This window comes from Octopus sinensis, linkage group LG2, assembly GCF_006345805.1.
Source record: "Octopus sinensis linkage group LG2, ASM634580v1, whole genome shotgun sequence".
NCBI classification, from domain to species: domain Eukaryota; kingdom Metazoa; phylum Mollusca; class Cephalopoda; order Octopoda; family Octopodidae; genus Octopus; species Octopus sinensis.
Genome location: NC_042998.1, coordinates 155,286,735 through 155,306,734, shown reverse-complemented (window position 1 = coordinate 155,306,734; position 20,000 = coordinate 155,286,735). Strand labels below are relative to the sequence as shown.

The window sequence follows — 20,000 nt, the reverse complement described above, 5'->3', positions numbered from 1 at the left end:
GCAGATGCGGAAATACACATACCACAGTATGTTGTATTAAGGATCGACAGAAAAGAAAGGAGTCATGCTGGAGTTGCTATGTACATCCGCGAGGACCTCACACCCCAGGTCCTTTTGTCATACTCAAGTTCGGTGTGGGACACACTAATTGTACATATAAGGCAACTCGGTGTAGTTATATGTGCTACATATCACCCTCCAGATGCTCCAAGCCATGTAGGCAAGTTTGAAGACTGTCTTACAAAAATAGAAGTTCTAGTCACATTAGAACAACACATAAGTGTGCTTCTTATGGAAAACATCAATCTGCCCAATGTCAGATGGCTCGAGGGCCTTTCTCTCCCAAGAATGACATGATGTGAACGAGGACAGGCGAGGTCCATCCTGAACCTCATCAACACTCTGTACATGGAGCAAATAATACTCCAACCAACCAGAGCAGGTAACATACTGGATGTGAAAGTGACATAATGTGAAAGTGACACCAACACTACTCTCGGATCACAACATGGTAGAGTTGACCATGTACGGGCCAAAGGAAAGCATGGACATGCAGTCTACAAGAAACTCTCAGAATCTTTCCAGCTTTAACATCCATAAGGCAAACTGGAAACAAATTGAGAAAGAGATCCTCAAACAAAACTGGCCTGAATGTCTCTCCTCACCAGACATCGACATGAAACTTCAACAATTCATGTCTGTAATGCAAGCCATATGCTACAAATGTGTCCCAGAGAGAAAGGCCACTGTACACAAGAGCAAAATCCCCAGAAAGAGGAAAATTCTTATGAGACGGCGTACAAAAGTTTCAAATCGCCTAAACAAACAAATTGAAAGCAGTGAAAAGTCGTACCTGAAAATAAACTGTTGGAAATTGAAAAATGTCTGCAACTCTCCCATTAAAAAGAAGGAGCAGACAAAGAAGCCTGGGCTATGGATAATATAAAATCTAACCCCAGAGCTTTCTACAAGTGTGCCAAAGAAACAGTTACGGTGCACTATAGGATAGGGCCACTCCTTGAAAAAGATGGTACACTCACAGAAAATCCAATGAGGGTAAGTGAAATACTAAATCAGCAATTCAAAAGTATTTTCACTCCACCCCTAGGGCATTTTCAAGTCAGCAATTCAAATGACTTCTTTACCACTGCAGATATAAAATCAGAGGCAACGATGATTGACCACATCAATATAAAGGAAGACGTTGTAATAAAGGCTATAGATGAAATGAACCCAAACTCAGCTACTGGCCCCGATGGATTCCCAGTAATCCTTCTAAAAGTATATAAGAGAGTCCTAGCAAGACCACTGCAGTTCCTCTTTCAAAGCTTCCTTGCAGCTGGCAAACTTCCAAGAAAACTGAAGGAAGGTAAAATATGCCCTATTCATAAAAGAGGTAGCAGAGTGGAGGCCAAGAACTACAGACCTATCTCTCTGACCTCACACATCAGCAAGGTCATGGAACGAATAGTCAGAAGGAAACTGATCACCTTCCTTGAAGAAAATAACTTGCTGCCTGACACCCAACATGGTTTCCGACCAGGAAGGAGCTGCCTAACTCAGCTACTACAACACTATGTCTGGGTGCAGAAACAACTGCTCAAAAGTGATATATCTCGACTTTGCAAAGGCCTTTGATAAAGTCGATCATGGAATGATGTCACAAACTGCATGATCTTGGCATAGTTGGAAAATTAGGAGAATGGCTTCATGACTTTCTGAAGGATAGAAGTCAGGTGGTAGTAGCCAATGGGGCCACCTCCATTAACACACAAATAGTGAGCGGTGTTCCGTAGGGCACTGTTTTGGGACTACTACTGTTCATAATGGCCCTCTCAGACATGCCCTCAGCCATGCAGAGAGCCACGATCACAAGTTATGCAGATGATACAAAAGTTTCACAGGTAATACAGAACCCTGAAGACACTATGCACCTGCAATATTAGCTGGACAAAATATACAAGTGGGCTGAAAGAATAGCGTGCAGTTCAATGCTGAAAAGTTTCAAGCTTTATGCTATCAGCATGCAAAACTAAATGCAATACCCAATAAATACACTGGACCTTGAGGGATTGCAATCCCAGAGGCACAATCAGTGTGAGACCTGGCTATTTACATCGGTAATGATGCAACCTTTCATGTGCATGTTGCTAAATTGGCAATGAAATGTAGGCGGCTGACCGGATGGATTCTTAGAGCCTTTAGAACAAGAGACCAGGAAACTATGATGGTCCTCTGGAGGACACTTGTCCTAAGCCACTTTAACTATTGTTCTCAGCTATGGTCACCATCCAGTGTCAAATTAATCACAGAACTTGAGGCAATCCAACGAAGCTGCACAAAGAAGATAGCCTCTATGCAGCATATAAGCTATTAGGAAAGACTCAAGAGATTAAGACTCTATTCCTTAGAGCGTAGGCGAGAAAAATATGCCATAATATACATCTGGAAGATCCTGAAAGGACTTGTCCCAAACTTTGGCATCGAAAGTTACACAAATACCAGAACTGGGTGTCACTGCATAGTGCCAAGGACTCCAAATTTGCCATCAAGAGGTAAGACAAGATACTGTGATAGCCTGGGCTTCCAAGGTCCACAGCTCTTCAATATCCTCCCAAAGGACCTGAGAGACCTGCATGGGGTGGATGCAGATGTCTTTAAAATAAAACTGGATCTCTTTCTGTCAGGTGTCCCAGATGAACCAACTTCATGGCAGGAGGTGCAGATGAGGGCAGCTGCATCGAACTCTCTCATGCACCAAATGGCAATTGCTAAAAAGCATTCATGAAGTAAAATCATGTAGCAACACTGAATGGCGGTGCCCCAGCATGGCCACAGCTCGTGAGCTGAAACTAGATAAAATATAAAATATAAATATATAAAATATATATAGTGAAACTATTAAAAGTGAAATAACATAAAGGTAAAACTATTATATCACATTACAGCAGAGATGTTATTGTTTCACTTTTGACACATAATCCCGAAACGGTCTAAGAGATTCCTCAAGGCTTGCATTAGGCAAGATAGGCAAGAAGTTGAAAATTTTTTTGGGCCATGACACTCCATAGACCCGAAGTAATGATTGTGTAAAATCGAATGAAATTGGTTGAGTAGTTCTTGAGTTTTAGTGATGCACACATATAGACTGACAGATACACATTCTCAGTTATATATATATATATATAATTAATATAAACAGCAGTTTGCAATGTTTCACCAAAAAGGAGAATTATAATTGTCACAAAATGCGACTTGGGTGTTAGAAAACAACGATGTTGCTAGAAATAAGAGCTAAACTGGTGTCATGTTGTTGCTAATGCACATAAATGAAAACATATACATTAACAAGGACCATAATCATCCAAAAAGTGGCAATTGAAAATTTTGAATACTGATGTCAGTTTCAGCAATTTCCGTAGCCTCATTAGTTAAGGCTGTTTCATTGCTTCGCTCTTTCTGGACTTACTTTTCCATTAGTATTTATGTTGTTGTCATCTAAAGTATTGGATGATTTAGTGATTTGCTAATGTGTATATATATAATTAATATAAACAGCAGTTAGCAGTGTTTCACCAGAAAGAAGAATTATAATTGTCACTGAATGTGACTAGGGTGTTAGGAAACACCTGCATTGCTAGGAATAAGAGCTAAACTGCTCTAATACTGTAATTAATGGACATTAATGAAAACATATATACTAACAGGGATCATAACTATCCTTAAAGTGCCAATCAAGAATTCTTAATACTGACGCCAATTTCATCAATTTCTGTTGCCTCATTAGTTAAGACTGTTTGATTGGTGAAACATTGCAAACTGCTGTTTATATCAATTTTATATATACACATTAGCAAATTTCCACATTGAGCGGTCTTAACTGATGAGGCTGATCAAAATACTATCATGGAATGTGACCAAATGAGGTTTATTGTTCAACATAGTTTCTCCTTGCAGTCCACACATTTCTTCCATCGGTGTTGCAGTGCTTTCATTCTGTTTGTCAAGAAAGCCATCAATAGCAGATATGATATCATCATCACTGTAATACTTGTTCCCAGCAAAGTTTTTTCCCATGTTGGAGAACAGATGGTAGTCAGATGAATCAAATCAGGAAAATAGGAAGTGAGATCAACCAGTTCAAAGTCCACTGAAACCAAATGCACTTGCTGAAGCATTGTTCTCATGAAACAAGACCCCTTTCATAAGTTTTTCTGAGTATTTGGTCTTGATACCCTTTCATAACTGCTGCAGCAAGTTGGTGTGGTATCCTCTATTGATAGTCAGTAAACAGTGCCTTTTGCATCTCAAAAAATTGAGGCCATTGCCTTCTCTACAGATGAAACATCTTTGGCTTTCATTAGAGCTGGTAAGAGTGTGCTTCCACTGTATGGATTGTTTTTGTGTCTCTGACTTAAAGTGATGAATCCAATACTCATCTTGGTTTTGGAAACATTCAAGGAACTGCCTGAAACAGTGTCAGATTTTCTCATGATGTGATCAGCTTAGTACATGTTTGATCAGATGTCAGAAGATGTGGCACACACTGAGCAGAAACTTCATTATGTGAAGTTCATTCATAATCATCATTATCATCATCATTTAGTGTCTGTTTTTCATGCTACCACAGATTAGACAGTTTCATTGGAACTGGTATGCCAGAGCTGCGTCAGGTTGCAGTTTGTTTTAGCATGGTTTCTACAGCTGGATGCCCTTCCTAACCTCGGCCACTCCACAGAGTGTACCAGGGGACTTTTATGTATCACCCACACTAGCCATGACTACAGCTTCACTTAGCTTGACATGTTTTCTCAAACACAGAAGATCACCAAAAGTATCGGTCTCTTGTCATCACCTCCATAAGACTCAACATCTGAAGGTCATATTTCACCACCTCATCCCACATCTTCCTACTTCTTCCACAGTTTCCCTCCACAGAAATCGGCACTTTATGCAGCTGTCCTCGTCCATACGCATCAGATGCCCATACCAGTGCAATCTTCACTCTTGCACACTACATCTGAAGCCACTTATACCCAATTTTTCTCTTAAGACACTTAAACTCTGTCATATGTGCACACTATACAGAATATTCTTAACTCTTTCATAAGTATATGTTAATAGCATTGGCTATTTCATTTACTATCAACCACCTGTCATCCATCACATGGTAAACACAATCAATGTTTTCCTCATTGGTGGCAGTTGCAGGACAATCAGACCATAAGTCATCAAGACTCTCCATTCTCCTCCTAAATTCAGCTGCCCACTTTTGCACTGTTGATAAAGCTGACACATCATTCCCTAATGTAGCAACCATGTTAGTTTGAATGTCTTTGGGGGATAAACCTTTTTTCTGCAGGTACTTGATAACACTACAATACCAAATTTTGTCCATTTTTAAGAGATATCACTTCTAATTAGTTTTGAAGCCATCTTTGAACAGTCAGACGTCAGATTACTGGGAAAGAAACAGTAAGAGTTCAAATTAATGCATGCAAGATATATATGTATGTATGCATATATATGTATGTATATATATATATATATATGTATATAGATATGTATGGTATTTATGTACATATATGTGTGTGTGCATTTATGTATATGTATGTATATAATCATATGTATGGTATGTATGCACATGTATCATCATCATCATCATCATTATGTCTGCTTTCCATGCTGGTATAGGTTAGATAGTTTAACTGAAAACTGGTAAACTAGTGTCTGCACCAGGTTCTGATCTGATTTGGCAAAGTTTCTATGGCTGGATGCCCTTACTAATGCCAACCACTCCAAGAGTGTAGTGGGTGCTTTTCATGTGTTACCAGTATGGGTGGCAATAACCTGACACTGGCATCAGCCACAACTTTGGTCTCATTTGGCTTGACAGGTCTACACAAGCATAGTGTATCACCAAAGGTTTTGGTAATCTGTCACTGCCTCCATGAGGCTCAATGCTTGAATGGTGCTTTTTATGTTCCACTGGCACAGGTGCCAGTCAGATGGTACTGGTATCAACCATAACTATGATTTCACTCCATTCGACAGATCTTCACAAGCATGGCATATTGCCCAATGATTGAAAGGTGCTTTCAATGGGCTAGTTATTCAACATTAGCATTGGCCACAACTACGATTTCACCTGGCTTGATGGGTCTTTTCAAGCACAACATATCTCCAAAGGTCACTTGTTATTGCCTATGTAAAGCCCATCATTCAAAGATCGTGCTTCACCGCCACACAGGTGCCCTCATCTATTCACATCACATGACCATATCAGCACAGTCATCTCTCTTGCACACCACATCTGATACTTCATCCAACTCTCAGGATGCTTACACTCTGTCATGCACACTGACATTATACATCCTGCAGAGCATACTAGCTTCATTTCTTTCAAGCTTATGCATGACCTCAGCAGTTACAGCCCATGTTTCACTGCCATATAGCATGGCTGTTCTTCTCTAGTTCTGATATTGACTCAGCTATTAGTGCAAGGTCATCATCATTGAGGAGCTCCCAGGGGTATCTTGTCTTGAATTCCTCTGTTATTGCCTGGAGGACTATGATGAACAAGAGGGGGCTGAGGACTGGTCCTTGGTGAACCTCTACTTGTACCCTTAATTCTTCACTATACTTATTGCCAAACCTCACCTTACTGATAACATCCCTGTATATAACTCTCACCAACTACTCATCTATCCATAGTTTCTGCATTGACCACCAGCCAAGTACAGAGGTTTATCTTTGGCTAGGTATTTCTCCTGCTGCTGTCTTACCAGAAATATAGCATCAATGGTGCTTCTCCCAGACATAGACCCAAACTGCATCTCATCTAAGCTAACTCTCTCCCTAATTAGTTGGGCTATGACCCTCTCCATAGCTTTCATCACCTGATCCAACAATTTGATACCTTTGTAATTATTTCTAACATCTGTGTAGCAGTTGATGCTGCTACACCAGTCATTTGGTATGACTCCTTTGTATATCACCTGGGTACAGGAATGACTAGACTATAGCCTTCACTGCCAGATATTTTAAACATTTCAGCGATGCTTCCTGATGGGCCAGGTACTTTCCCTGTCTTCATATCCTTAATTGCTTTATCTACCAAGGTGCTGTCAATTTGGATAGCTGGTCTCTCTGTTGGGTCAAAATTTGGCAGACTGTCTTTCTCCCATTCATCCTCTTTATTTAGCAACTTTCCATAGTGGCATCTCCAATTCTCTTTCTTTGCAGCATCATTGAATGCAAGTGAGCCATCTTCCATGCAGATACGTTTCTTTCCTATGCCATCGCGATCTTCTCTCACACACTGTCTTGCTATTCAAAACAATTCAAGTCTCTGGTCGTCATGGCACGGAACATAGACAAATCTCTTCTTTTCTATTCCCCTCTGGCTAAGTAAACTTGTCTCCTAGCTTCCCTTCTGGCTATCTGATACAGTTCCCTCCTACCACCACACTTCCATGTCTCTTTCTTTTCTCTAATGGCCCAGTCAACTACATTGTTCCACCACCATGTCACCTTAGATCGAGAGGGGACTTTGCACCAGCCACAGATCTAGTCATTAGCCCTCAACAGGTTGTCCTGTAGGAACCTCCAGTTGTCCTCCACATTATGTAACACTATATATGTATATATATATATATATATATATATACACACACACACACACACACACACACAGACAAGCAGGAAGTAAATAGACACCTTTAATTTTCAAAATTTCTGATAAGTGTCTTGATATATGTTTTCAGCAGTGTAGAATTTACAATGTAATTATTTTTTTCATTCTAGATGCCATTATATTAAACAATTGCAAAGAGTAACCATGGCATGCACAAAAAATTCAGCAGAACTCTCAGATTTTCAAAGCGGTCATATTGTTGGGCAATCTGAAGCTGGTCTTAGCCTGCAAAAAATTGCCAAAAATTTTCAAATTCCTCTTGCTACTGTTAATAGAATTATAGTGCAACTCAAAAGCCAAGGAAAAGAATCAACAGATTCTAGTCCCAGCCGACCTGAGCCCTTGGAAAGGAAGCTTCATTGTTTGAGGAGAATTGTGGAAAACGAACCTCATTCAAAGGCTTCTGACATTGCAAAACAGCTAGAAGTTGGTCCAAGAACATATGTTACATATTTGCATAAGCTTGGGTATTATGGACGAGCAACCAGAAGAAAACCTCTCCTTCAGCCAAGTAATATCATGAAAAGAAAGAAATGGGCTAAGGAGATCTCAGAAAAATCCTGTTCATTTTGGGATAGAGTGATTTTCTCAGATGAATCCAGATTTGCATTATTTTCAGACAGTGGAAGTGTTTGGCTTCCCAATCAAGAATTTGATTTGAAATGACACCAACCAACTGTGAAACATGGCAGTATCTCTGTAATGGTATGGGAAGTTTTCAGCAGCAATGGTCGTTCTGAGCTGATCGAATGTGTTGGAACCATAAACTGAAAAATACATCGAAATACTTAAGCAAGGGCTACTTCTTATCACATGATAACATAACGAAAAATGAGTTTTTATTAATGGAAGATGGGGTTCCATGCCACACAGCAAAAAGGAATCAACAATGGCTGACTGAAAATGGGATCAAAAAGCTTCCTTGGCTGGGCCAGTCTCCTGACATGAAACCTATTGAAAATCTTTGGAGTATACTAGATAGAACTATAAGAAAAACTCAACAAAAACCTAAATCTAAAGATGAATTGTTTTGATTGTTGCATGAAAAGTGGGCAGAAATTCCACAAGAGACAATCACAAAGCTCATCAGTTCAATGCCAATAAGAGTTTCTAAATTAAAAACTGCAAATGGAATGTCGACTAAATACTAAAGTGTGTAGTCCTACCTATCGATTACATTTCAGTTGCTCGTTTTGCATATTAGATAAAAGATTTTGAAAATTTGAAAATTAAAGGTGTCTATTTACTTCCTGCATGTCTGTGTGTGTGTAGATATATATATATATATATATATATATGTATGTGTTTGTGTGTATATAAACACACACACACATATATATATACATACTTTGTGTATTGAGGCTACTATTTGGTTTCATGTTAAGAAAATACCTTAACACATTTTCAAGCCAATCACATGGAGAAATTAGTGCTTGTTTCCATTTTGGATTAAAACCTGAAAAAATATGCGAATTCATGATAAAGTGAGAATTTTTGCTTAACAAAAACCAGAAATCAAGGGTATGGCCCTTGGATAACAACTTTTGGATGATTATTTCACTTAGGTTTAACTTTTGGGAAGAATTATGCTGAATGGTATGTTTGTTTATATTATGTGATTTCCCAGGTATGTATAATACTTGTATATATGTGAATTGAGGGAGTTCATCATGAGGGCATGTGTCTTCTATGTATGGAGTTCATATGATGTATATATTTAATGTTCATATTCAGAGTAAAAAGCCTATCCTGGTAGGATCAGTAGTGGGTGGTGGTTCCTCTTCAAAATTATAAAATATTGCTTATGCATGTAGGGTGAGAAAGTTTAATCCCTAATGTTTAAGATGTTATCTACTGATTGGATGATGTTTAGCTTTTCAGTAATGCAAAGCTCACATTTGGTACCCTACACACTGTATTTTCTGGCTTTAGCAATAATGCTCCATGTTATCTGGGGATTGCTTACTTCTCCTGCTTTCATTATCCATATCATATCAGATAGGGAAGTTGCATGTTTTTTTTTATTTTTTTGTCTCTGAATGACGTTAGATACTGTATGTATCTTTCCTTGAATGAGTTGCTCGTCAATTCAGTATATGTCTTTGTTACTCCATTGGGGTCCATGTTCGTTTTCCAGATATCTATTATTTAGATGATTGGCAGGAACTGGCCAGCTGGGGAACGGTCCAGACTCCAATTGTTTATTGTGGCATGGTTTCTATGGCTGGATGTCCTTCCTAATGCCAACCTCTTTACAGAGTGTGCTGGGTGCCTTTTTACCTGCCACCAGCATGGATGCATTTATGTAGTACTGGCACAAGTGTTTTTTATGTGGTACCGGCACCTGTAAAGGACAAGTATATATGTATGAATGACTGATTTTACTTAGCTTGTTGTGTCTTCTCAAGTACAACTCCCAGTCCCTTGTTATTTTCTTAGTGATGCCCAGCATCTAAAGATCCTTTCTTACCACTTCGTCCCACATCTTCCTGGGTCTACCCCTTCCACAGGTTTCCTCCTCAATTATAGCTCAGAACTTCTTTATGCAGTGGTCCTCATCATATGATCAAACCAGCACAGTCTTCTTTCTTGCACACAACAACTGATGCCTCTTATACCCAGTTTTTCTCTTAGAACATTTACACTCTGTTGTGTTGGCACACTGACATTAACCATGCAGCGGAACATGCTAGCTTCATTTCTTTCAATCCTTTGCAAGTCCTCTGTAGTCAATAGCCATGTTTCATTGTCATGTAGCTTAGTTGTATGTACACAGGTATCATACAGTCTACCTTACATTCTGAGGGAGAGGCTCTTAGTGATCAACAAAGGTTGAAGTTCTCTGAACTTTTCCCAGCCTATTCTTATTCTAGCAACTACACTGAAAGAACTTCCTCCTCCACTGCTAACTTGGTCACCTTGGTAACAGAAGCTATCTACTATTTCTAATGATCTCCTTGAGCATTTGAGGGAGTCTTTGCATTTTTAGTGCTTATTGTACCCACACATTTTCCACACACAAAGACTATTTTCTCTGTTAACCTTCCTGTGATACCGCTACATCTTTTATGTGTCCAAAGCTTGCACTGGGTTTCAATAAAGAAATTAAAGAAAAAAACACTTTACTTTTAAATCTCATATAGGAATACATTTTTGTTATTATCAACCATTTTATAACTGCTTTAGTTTGCTGTTGCATATGAAAATGGAAGTATGGCATTAATGTATGTTCAATAAATTTACAAGAGTTGTTATTTGATTATATCATTCTTTTAAATATTCTTCCAATCTTACTAAAAACAAGATTGCACATTGTCATATCCTCTCTATTTTAAATACTAATAATTAAACTATCAAGTTTACCGTGTTTTCAAACAATAGGTTAAAAGAAATAATATTTTGAAAATAATTGCTTTTTGAATCTGCTCAACTTTTTATTTACTTTATAGCCACCTTGTTTGACATCTAATGAAACAAACAGCACTTTATGTCTCAAGGTCTTAAGGAAAAAAGATGTAAGTAAGAAATAACTTGCACATGAATTAAAGTATGCAATTTTGAGCATATGTTATTGTAGCATGGCATATTGTAATGTCCTGATTGTGAAATCACATCAGAGATTTTCAAGCTTGTGCAAAAGATTTCTTCATGTCTTTAAATAGCAACTTAATTTTAAAGCATATTGTGTGTGTGTGTGATTGTGTGTGTGTGTGTGTGTGTGTGTGTGTGTGTGTTTGCATACAAATGTCACATTTGAGATATTTGTAGACACATCTTCACCCATGCAAAGAAGTGTTATGTATATTGTCACACTAAATTACTGATCACTATCACTGTTCTGCCTGCATTTTGACTTGTTATTTTCCTGCACATTTTGTTGAAACATAGTGATTAACTACATTATTAATGAGTCATTTATATTATAAGTACACATTTTACTCTCTGTATCATGTAAAAGCTGATTATATATATGTGTGTGTGTGTCTGTGAAATATGAAAAACTACTTAATACTGTACATGAGTAGCATGAAATATTAGCATATTAAAAAATCAATGGCTGATGTTAATTACTCAGCCACAATCTGCATGAAAACAATAGGTGAATTAGTGTTAGCATATATACTGTAGTCAGCATAAAAAATCTATTTACAAATACTTATATGGTGAAATAAAAAAATAAAGTTCAATGACATATATTAATTATTCGAAAACTACAGGAGTCAATTTCAAATGTGTTTTGGTTCTGTTAGACATCCTCAGTAAATTATAAACTCCAACCTAGTCTCTTTAAAAATAAACTTTTTTCACATGTGCAATATGTTATATCTGTTTAAAGTTTCTTCACTGAAAACATTCATTAAGACTGAAACATATCTACAGTTGATTCTTACACATATCACTGTGATCAAAATAATACAAGTCATTGAACTATGTCTTTTTTTCACCAGATAAGTAATTCTAATTAGACTTTTCATGCTCAGCACATTGAATATATTAACACTAACTTATCTATTAAATATTATATTTTTAACTATGTACCATCCTTCCTTTTTGTTTTTACAATTCTGTTACATATTATCAGGTGAGAAATGTATCCATCATTCACCAGTATTTGCTTAGGTCATCCCAGGCAACCCCCTGAGCAGTGTCCCAGTCAGTCTCCACAAGATACTTTCTCATCCATTGTGACCATGTAACATGTGATCAACCAATATGAGCTGTCACCCCAGTCAAACCCCCTCTGAGAATAGAATACAGTATGCAGAATCTAACTTGGAAAATAGAGTAACATGATCAAACAGTGTGAGCTGATGTTCCCATATACAAGTAACAGGATGCATCCCAGTTTCTGAGTATAGCCATTGGTTGGATACAAGACCCAACCAATGAAACCCTTAATCCTGTGAAGCAACCTAATACCAAATGAGCTCAGATGACTCCTATGGGTCCCAAACAGTGACCAGGTCTTTTATTTGTAGAGCAAGTCAGGGAGATACAAAATCCATAATCCTGTAAAGCAACCTAATACCAAATGAGTTCAGGTGACCCCTATGGGTTCTGAAGAGTGATCAGGTCTTTTAACTGTAGAGTAAGACAAGGAGACTTGAAGACCTAAACTTTTGTCCTCCTACTCAATAGCCCCAAATGACCTTTTCTAGTGAGTGCTTAATTGCACTATATGTCCAAGTCTTTTTAACACCTTGGGCTCATGGCTAATGCTACTATGGATCAATTATTATACATTTATTATGAGCAGCACACATTGTCATCAGATCTCAATGGACATCCAAATGTAATGATAAGAGAAGTCACTGAACAAAATATCCTATGGTAATTAAGTACTGAATAACTTAGTTTCATTCTTAAGTACTCTGTTGAATATAACAAACAAAAAGTGTTTGAAGTGGTGCTTCAGCATAACTACCAGACAATACCTAGAATCTAAAGGGCCTACACAAAAAAATTCCATGCTGCAGATGAGCTATTAAAAGTTGAAAGTTCTGATGTTATATTCTCTATTATGGTGAAGAGAGTAATGTACACTGGGAATTTGGAAGGGCTGGTACCAAACTTTGGCACTGTAAACTATACAAATTCTGAAACTGAGTACTATTGCAAAAGTCTGCTTTCTGTTACAGCCTGGGTTTCAATGGGTTTCAGCTCCTCAAAACATAAAATGTACTAGAGTATGTCTCAACTCTGCCAAAGAGTAGCTGGACATCCTTCTGTATACCATCTCTGACAAGCCTAAATAATAACAAGATACATAAATAAGGGTATCAACATTAAATCATTAAAATACTGAAAGCATGATTGAAATAGACATCATGATATTGTTCCACTATGTTCACAGACAGATGTTATTAATGAATAAACTCCTTCTTCCCAATGCAACATAACACTGTTGCTAACACAATATACAGCACGATCTGAAAAGAATGACTACTCTGGGATAAATATAGAGAACCTCTCCCTGCTATTGAATACTTACACAAATATCAACACAAGGAATACTGGTAGAACATGCCCTTTAAACATGACAGGCAAGAAAAAGTGTGTATCATTATAAAGATAGTTACCTTGCTGGTGAGAATATTTCTTTGAAAATCAAAGAGGAAAATGATAATTACAAAAACTGCTTCAAAACTTTCAGCTTTCATACCTGGTTTGACCAGAGCTGGTAAGCTGGGAGGCTGCACCAGACTCCAGTCTGATTTGGCATGGTTTCCACGATTGGATACCCTTCATAATTCCAACCACTCCAACAGTGTACTAGGTGCTTTTACATGCCAGTTGTGTGATACTAGTATCTGCCACAACTATGGTTACACTTGGCTTCAAGGGTCTTCTACTCAAGCGTGGCATATTGCTGAAGGTCTCAGTCATATGACATTGCCTCTGTGAGGCTCAACACTCGAAAGGTGCTTTTTATATGTATATATGTATACAAGTGAGTGGAATAAGAAAGTAGGGCACTCAACGCACTTATTGTGACTTATATGTATGGATCAAAACAGTTTGATTCCAATTTGTTGGTACTCCAAGTTTCAAGCATGTTGCTAATCTTCAGCTATTGAGAATGTGAATGAGAAAAGTTAAAGGAAGTTGAATGCTATTACCATAAGGTGGGCTGCGATTGGTCAAGAAAGTTCAAGCAGTGTGGTGGTTTGATTTTGGTATATCAGTGTCAACAGTTACTTGGAAAATACCACACAGTGAACATGAAATCAACCACTTGATGGACAGGAAATTGGTCGCATGGTTGGAGGGGAAGTAAGAAGAGAAAGTGAGCGCAAGTATATACATGTATGTGAGTGTGTATGTGCTTCTATGCTTGTGCATGTATGTCTATTTATGCAAGGATGCATTGGTGTGCATGCTCATGCGCACACATTACACATATATGAACAAATATGTGTATGCATGTGCATACATGTACATGCACACATACATGTGGGCATATATGTATATGAGTGTACAAATGTGCATGTGTGCACACACATTCATTCATGTGTGTGGGTGTGTGCGTGTACACTCATGCACACATACACCCACATAAATATGGACATAAATGCACAAGCATATAAGCACATACACACACTCACATATATAAACTTGCACACACCACCCCTTCCTACTTTTTGAACACCTCAAATGTAAAATTCTTCCATGAAAGTGGAGGCTGGTATTAGCCGATGATGGAATCAATTTGCAATCATTATTTTGAACCACCAAGCCCCCCAGAAACAGCTGTTGAACTCATAAAACTCTTATTCAGTCCCTTTCCTTCCTGATATCATTTCTATTCTGTGTAAGTCATACCTTTTTTATATATAAAGATATGTACATTTTTTGTATTAAATGTATTTAATATTATTTGTATATTGACTTGCCTAACTTGCTTATCCTTACATTTACTCCTCCACTTCAAGTTTAAATGGATCTCTTGAGCACTATGAAGTATATTCTAGAGGGAGAATATCTTTCTCCTTTATAAACTATGTATGTATGTGTGTGTGTATATATATATATATATATATATATATATGCACACAGACACACACACATACGCACATGTATGGAGTGGCAATGAGGTGAAGGAGTGGCTATGTAGTAAGTAGCTTACTTAACAACCTCATGGTTCTGGGTTCAGGTCCACTGCATGACACTTTGAGCAAGTGTCTTCTACTATAGCTTTGGGCTGACCAAAGCCTTGAGGATGGATTTGGTAGATGGAAACTGAAAGAAGCCTGTCATATATATATGTGTGTTTGTGTGTCTGTGTTTGCCCACCCACCATCACTTGACAACTGATGCTGGCGTGCTTACGTCCCTGTAACTTAGCGGTTTGGCAAAGGAGACTGATAGAATAAGTACTAGGCTTACAATGAATAAATTCTGGGGTTGATTTCTTTGATTAATGGCCTGCTCCAGCATAGCTACAGTCAAATGGTTGAAAGAAATAAAAAAAGGAGTAAAAGAGTATGTATATATACATATATCTATATCTATATATATATATATATATATATATATATATATCATCATTATCGTTTAACTTTTGCTTTCCATGCTAGCATTGGATGCGAAGCCAGGAGGCTGCACCAGGCTCCAGTCTGATCTGGCAGTGTTTCTACAGCTGGATGCTCTTCCTAATGCCAACCACTCCATGAGTGTAGTGGGTGCTTTTTATTTGCCACCGGTACGGGTATCACAACTACAATTTCCATTTGATTTTTATTTTGATGTTGATGTACTTGACACACTAGGTCTCCTCAAGCACAGCAGGTTGCCCAACGATCCAAATTAAGCACAGCAAGCCATTCTGCGAGCCATGAAATCACTTCAATTGTCAGGTCTTCACAGTCACGGTATATCTCCAGAGGTCTCAGTCTTTCGTCATTGCTTCTGTGAGGCACAACGTTTGAAGGTCATGCTTGACCACCTCATCCTATGTCTTCCTGGGTCTACCTCTACCCCAGATTCCTTCAACTGTTTGGGAGTGGCACTTCTTCAAACTTCTCTCCTCATCCATCCATAGTACATGACCATACCAATGCAAACATCTCTCCTGCACGCCACATCCGATGCTTCTTACATCCAACATTTCTCTCAAAGCACTCATGGTTTGTCGTGTGTACACACTGACATTACACATCTAGCGGATCATGCTAGCTTCATTTCTTTTGAGCCTACACATGTCCTCCGCAGTCATGGCCCATGCTTCACTGCCATAAAGCATGGCACTCTGAGTGAGAGACCTTTTGTCGCCAGTAGGAGAAGTTTTCTAAACTTTGCCCAGGCTATTCTTATTTTGGTGGTTACACTCTCTGAGCATCCACCCCCACTACTAACTTGGTCACCTAGATAGCGGAAGCTATCAACTACTTCTAGTTTCTTCCCCTGGAGTGTGATCGAATTTGTTTTCTGAGCATCTGTGGTGTCTATTGCCCCTGTGCATCTGCCGCACACGAAAGCTATCTTCTCAGTTAATTTTCCTTTGATATTGCTGCACCTCTTATGTGTCCATAGCTTACACTGGGTACATCTTTTGGAGTTTCTACCTACACCTTTTCTACAGATCGAGCAGGGCCACCTACCTGATGGTGTGTGTAATGAGCTTGCATTCCTACTTACTAGAAATTTGGTTTTTGCTGCATTGACTCTGAGGCCTTTTGAATCTAAACCTAGCTTCCACCGCCAAAATTTCTTTTCTAGTTTCGGTAGAGATTCTGCTACGAGGGCCAGGTCATCAGCATAGAGGAGCTCCCAGGGGCAACCCTTCTTGAATTCCTCTGTTATTGCCTGAAGGACTTTGAATAATAAAAGGGTACTGAGGGTTGAACCTTGGTGGACCCCTACTTCTACCCGGAATCCTTCACTGTACTCATTGCCAATCATAACCTTACTAACGGCCTCTCTGTACTACCCTTATTAACCATTCGTCAGTCTCCAGTTTCTGCATTGCCCACCAGATAAGGGATGGGGAGACCCTGTCAAAAGCTTTCTCCAAGTCCACAAAAGCTAAGTATAGGGGTTTATCTTTAGCTAGGTATTTCTCCTGCAGTTGTCAAACTAGGAATATGGCATCAGTGGTGTTTCTATCTGGCACAAAACTGAACTACATCTCATCTAAGCAGACTCTCTCTCTAATGAGATGGGCTATGACCTTCTCCATGACCTTCATCACCTGATCCAGCAGTTTGATACCCCTGTAGTTATTTTTATCTAGAGCATCACCTTTACCCTTGTAGCAGTTGACTATGGTGCTGCTACGCCAGTCATTGGGTATGACTCCATCATGAACTACCTGGTTTACAATGCAGGTGACAAGGCCATAGCCCACACCACCAGATGTTTTAAGCATCTCAGCAGTGATTCCTGATGGGCCGGGGGCTTTTCCTGGCTTCATACCCCTTAACTGCTTTATCTACAAGGGAGCTGTCTATTCGGATAGCTGGTCCCTCTACTGGGTCAACTTTTGGCAGGCTCTCCTCCTCCCATTCATTTTTCACATTCAGCCGTCTTTGATAATGGCTTCTTCAAGCCTGTTTCTTTTCCAAATCATTAAAAGTAAGTGCACCATCATCCATGCGGACACATTTCTCTCCTGTGACATCACAATTTTCTCTCATACACTGTCTTGCAAACCGAAATACCCCAGTTCTTCGGCCCTCACATCGCTGGACAATGGCAGACTTCTTCATTTCCACTTCACACTTGGCTATGTATACCTGCTGCCCAGCCCCACTTTTTGCTTCCTGGTACAGTTCCATTCTTCCCCCACCCTTCCAGGCTTTCCAGGCCTGTTTCTTTGCTCTAATGGCTTTGTCTACCGTACTATTCCACCACTATGTAACTCTAGGTCTGGAAGGGACTTTGCACCATCCACAAACTTGTTCTCTCTCTCTCATTCTCTCTCTCTCTCTCTCTCTCTCTCTCTCTCACTATATATATATATATATACACACACACACATGTATATATGTATGTTCTTTCTTTTTCTGTTCTTTTATTCTTTTACTTGTTTCAGTCATTTGACTGCGGCCATGCTGGAGCACCGCCTTTAGTCGAACAACTCGACCCCGGGACTTATTCTTTGTAAGCCCAGTACTTATTCTATTGGTCTCTTTTGCCAAACTGCTAAGTGACGGGGACGTAAACACACCAGCGTCGGTTGTTAAGCAATGCTAGGGGGATAAACACAGACACACAAACACATACACACACATATATATATATATATATACATATATATGACAGGCTTCTTTCAGTTTCCGTCTACCAAATCCACTCACAAGGCATTGGTCGGCCCGGGGCTATAGCAGAAGACACTTGCCCAAGATACCACGCAGTGGGACTGAACCCAGAACCATGTGGTTGGTTAGCAAGCTACTTACCACACAGCCACTCCTGCGCCTATGTATATATATATATATGTATATATATATATATATATATATATATATATTCCTGAAGATTTCTCTTGAATGAAACAGTTCTAGTCCTGTAGAAGCTCCTTCTATATAATAAATTAATTTTACTCTGCTATGTATTGAGTACCTTATTGACTGTGGTTAACCCCGAATCAACCCGGGACCTACATATATATATATATATATATATATATATATATATGAATAAATGAAAGAATGGAGTCGAACGAAGATGTTAACAAAATTCCTTTACTCTCGACATATGTTTCGAAGACCACATGGTTTCATTCCAAAGGAATAAAGGATGTATGATGCAATCTTCTCATCAGGAAAGAAAGGGAGCCTCTCTCGGCAATACACACACACATATGTATGTATATATTTAAATATATGTATATATACACATGTATGCATATATACATATATATCTATATATATATATATATATATACGTACTTATGTATGCGCATACATGCACATGCACACTCACACAGGAACACACATATATTTCCACATAACACAACCCCACGCACACACACATCAGAGCACATATACCTCCACATACACATGCACACATATACACACATGTACGCATGCACATACACTCACACACGTGCACACACTTATACACATGCACACATGTACATACGACATGCATATTTCAAACTGCCAGTCAAATACCTTTCTACTGACCATTCCTCTACACACATGTGAAGAAACACACAACTACACAAAAGACTGCCACTCCTGCTGCCATGCTACTGAATTCTTCCTACAACATTAAGCAACACAAAATTCACTCACACATACACATACAAACAGCCAAAACCACACGCACACAGACTTGCGCGCACGCACATACACACACATATACCTCCTCTTACATTCACCTGTGTTAGAAAGAACCTTTTCTTCACCCATTCCCTTCCAGTCATTTTAAAATGTGAATTGTTGGCGATTTTCTTCCTCCATCTTCCTTTCTATTGAACTTTCCTCTGTTTCTGAAGAAGAGTGTTTGCTCAAAATGTGAAACCATCTTTCCTTCCCTGAGCATCTGCTAATACTGTACATCTACCACGTCCTTGTGTTGTTTTTTGTGTTTGTTTTTCTATTTTGGATTTGCTATATGTGTGTGTGTGTGTGTATGTAAGATTCAGTTGACTCAAGTACTTAAATTGAGGCCCCTTGATAGTTTGGTATAATTTGCACACCCCCAACAATATTATTTGAATATTGAATATCAAAACAACATTAGTGGTATTTGTACCCAATATTTCTGTCGTGTGTGTAGACAACACAACCCAACTAAGTGAAGATATCCACTCTTGGTTTCCATTATTGATGTAAATTTGTTTTGCTCTTTATGC

At 38.7% G+C, this 20,000-nt stretch overlaps 1 protein-coding gene across 1 annotated transcript in view; it reads left to right on the top strand.

Annotated features, from left to right (window-relative positions):
- Positions 1-20,000, top strand: part of LOC115226447 — a 577,012-nt gene that overhangs the window by 169,636 nt on the left and 387,376 nt on the right. Inside the window, exon 8 of the mRNA XM_036500752.1 lies at positions 11,146-11,211. Within this exon, the coding sequence (XP_036356645.1) occupies positions 11,146-11,211 (66 nt within the window). The remainder of the gene's footprint in view (positions 1-11,145; positions 11,212-20,000) is intronic.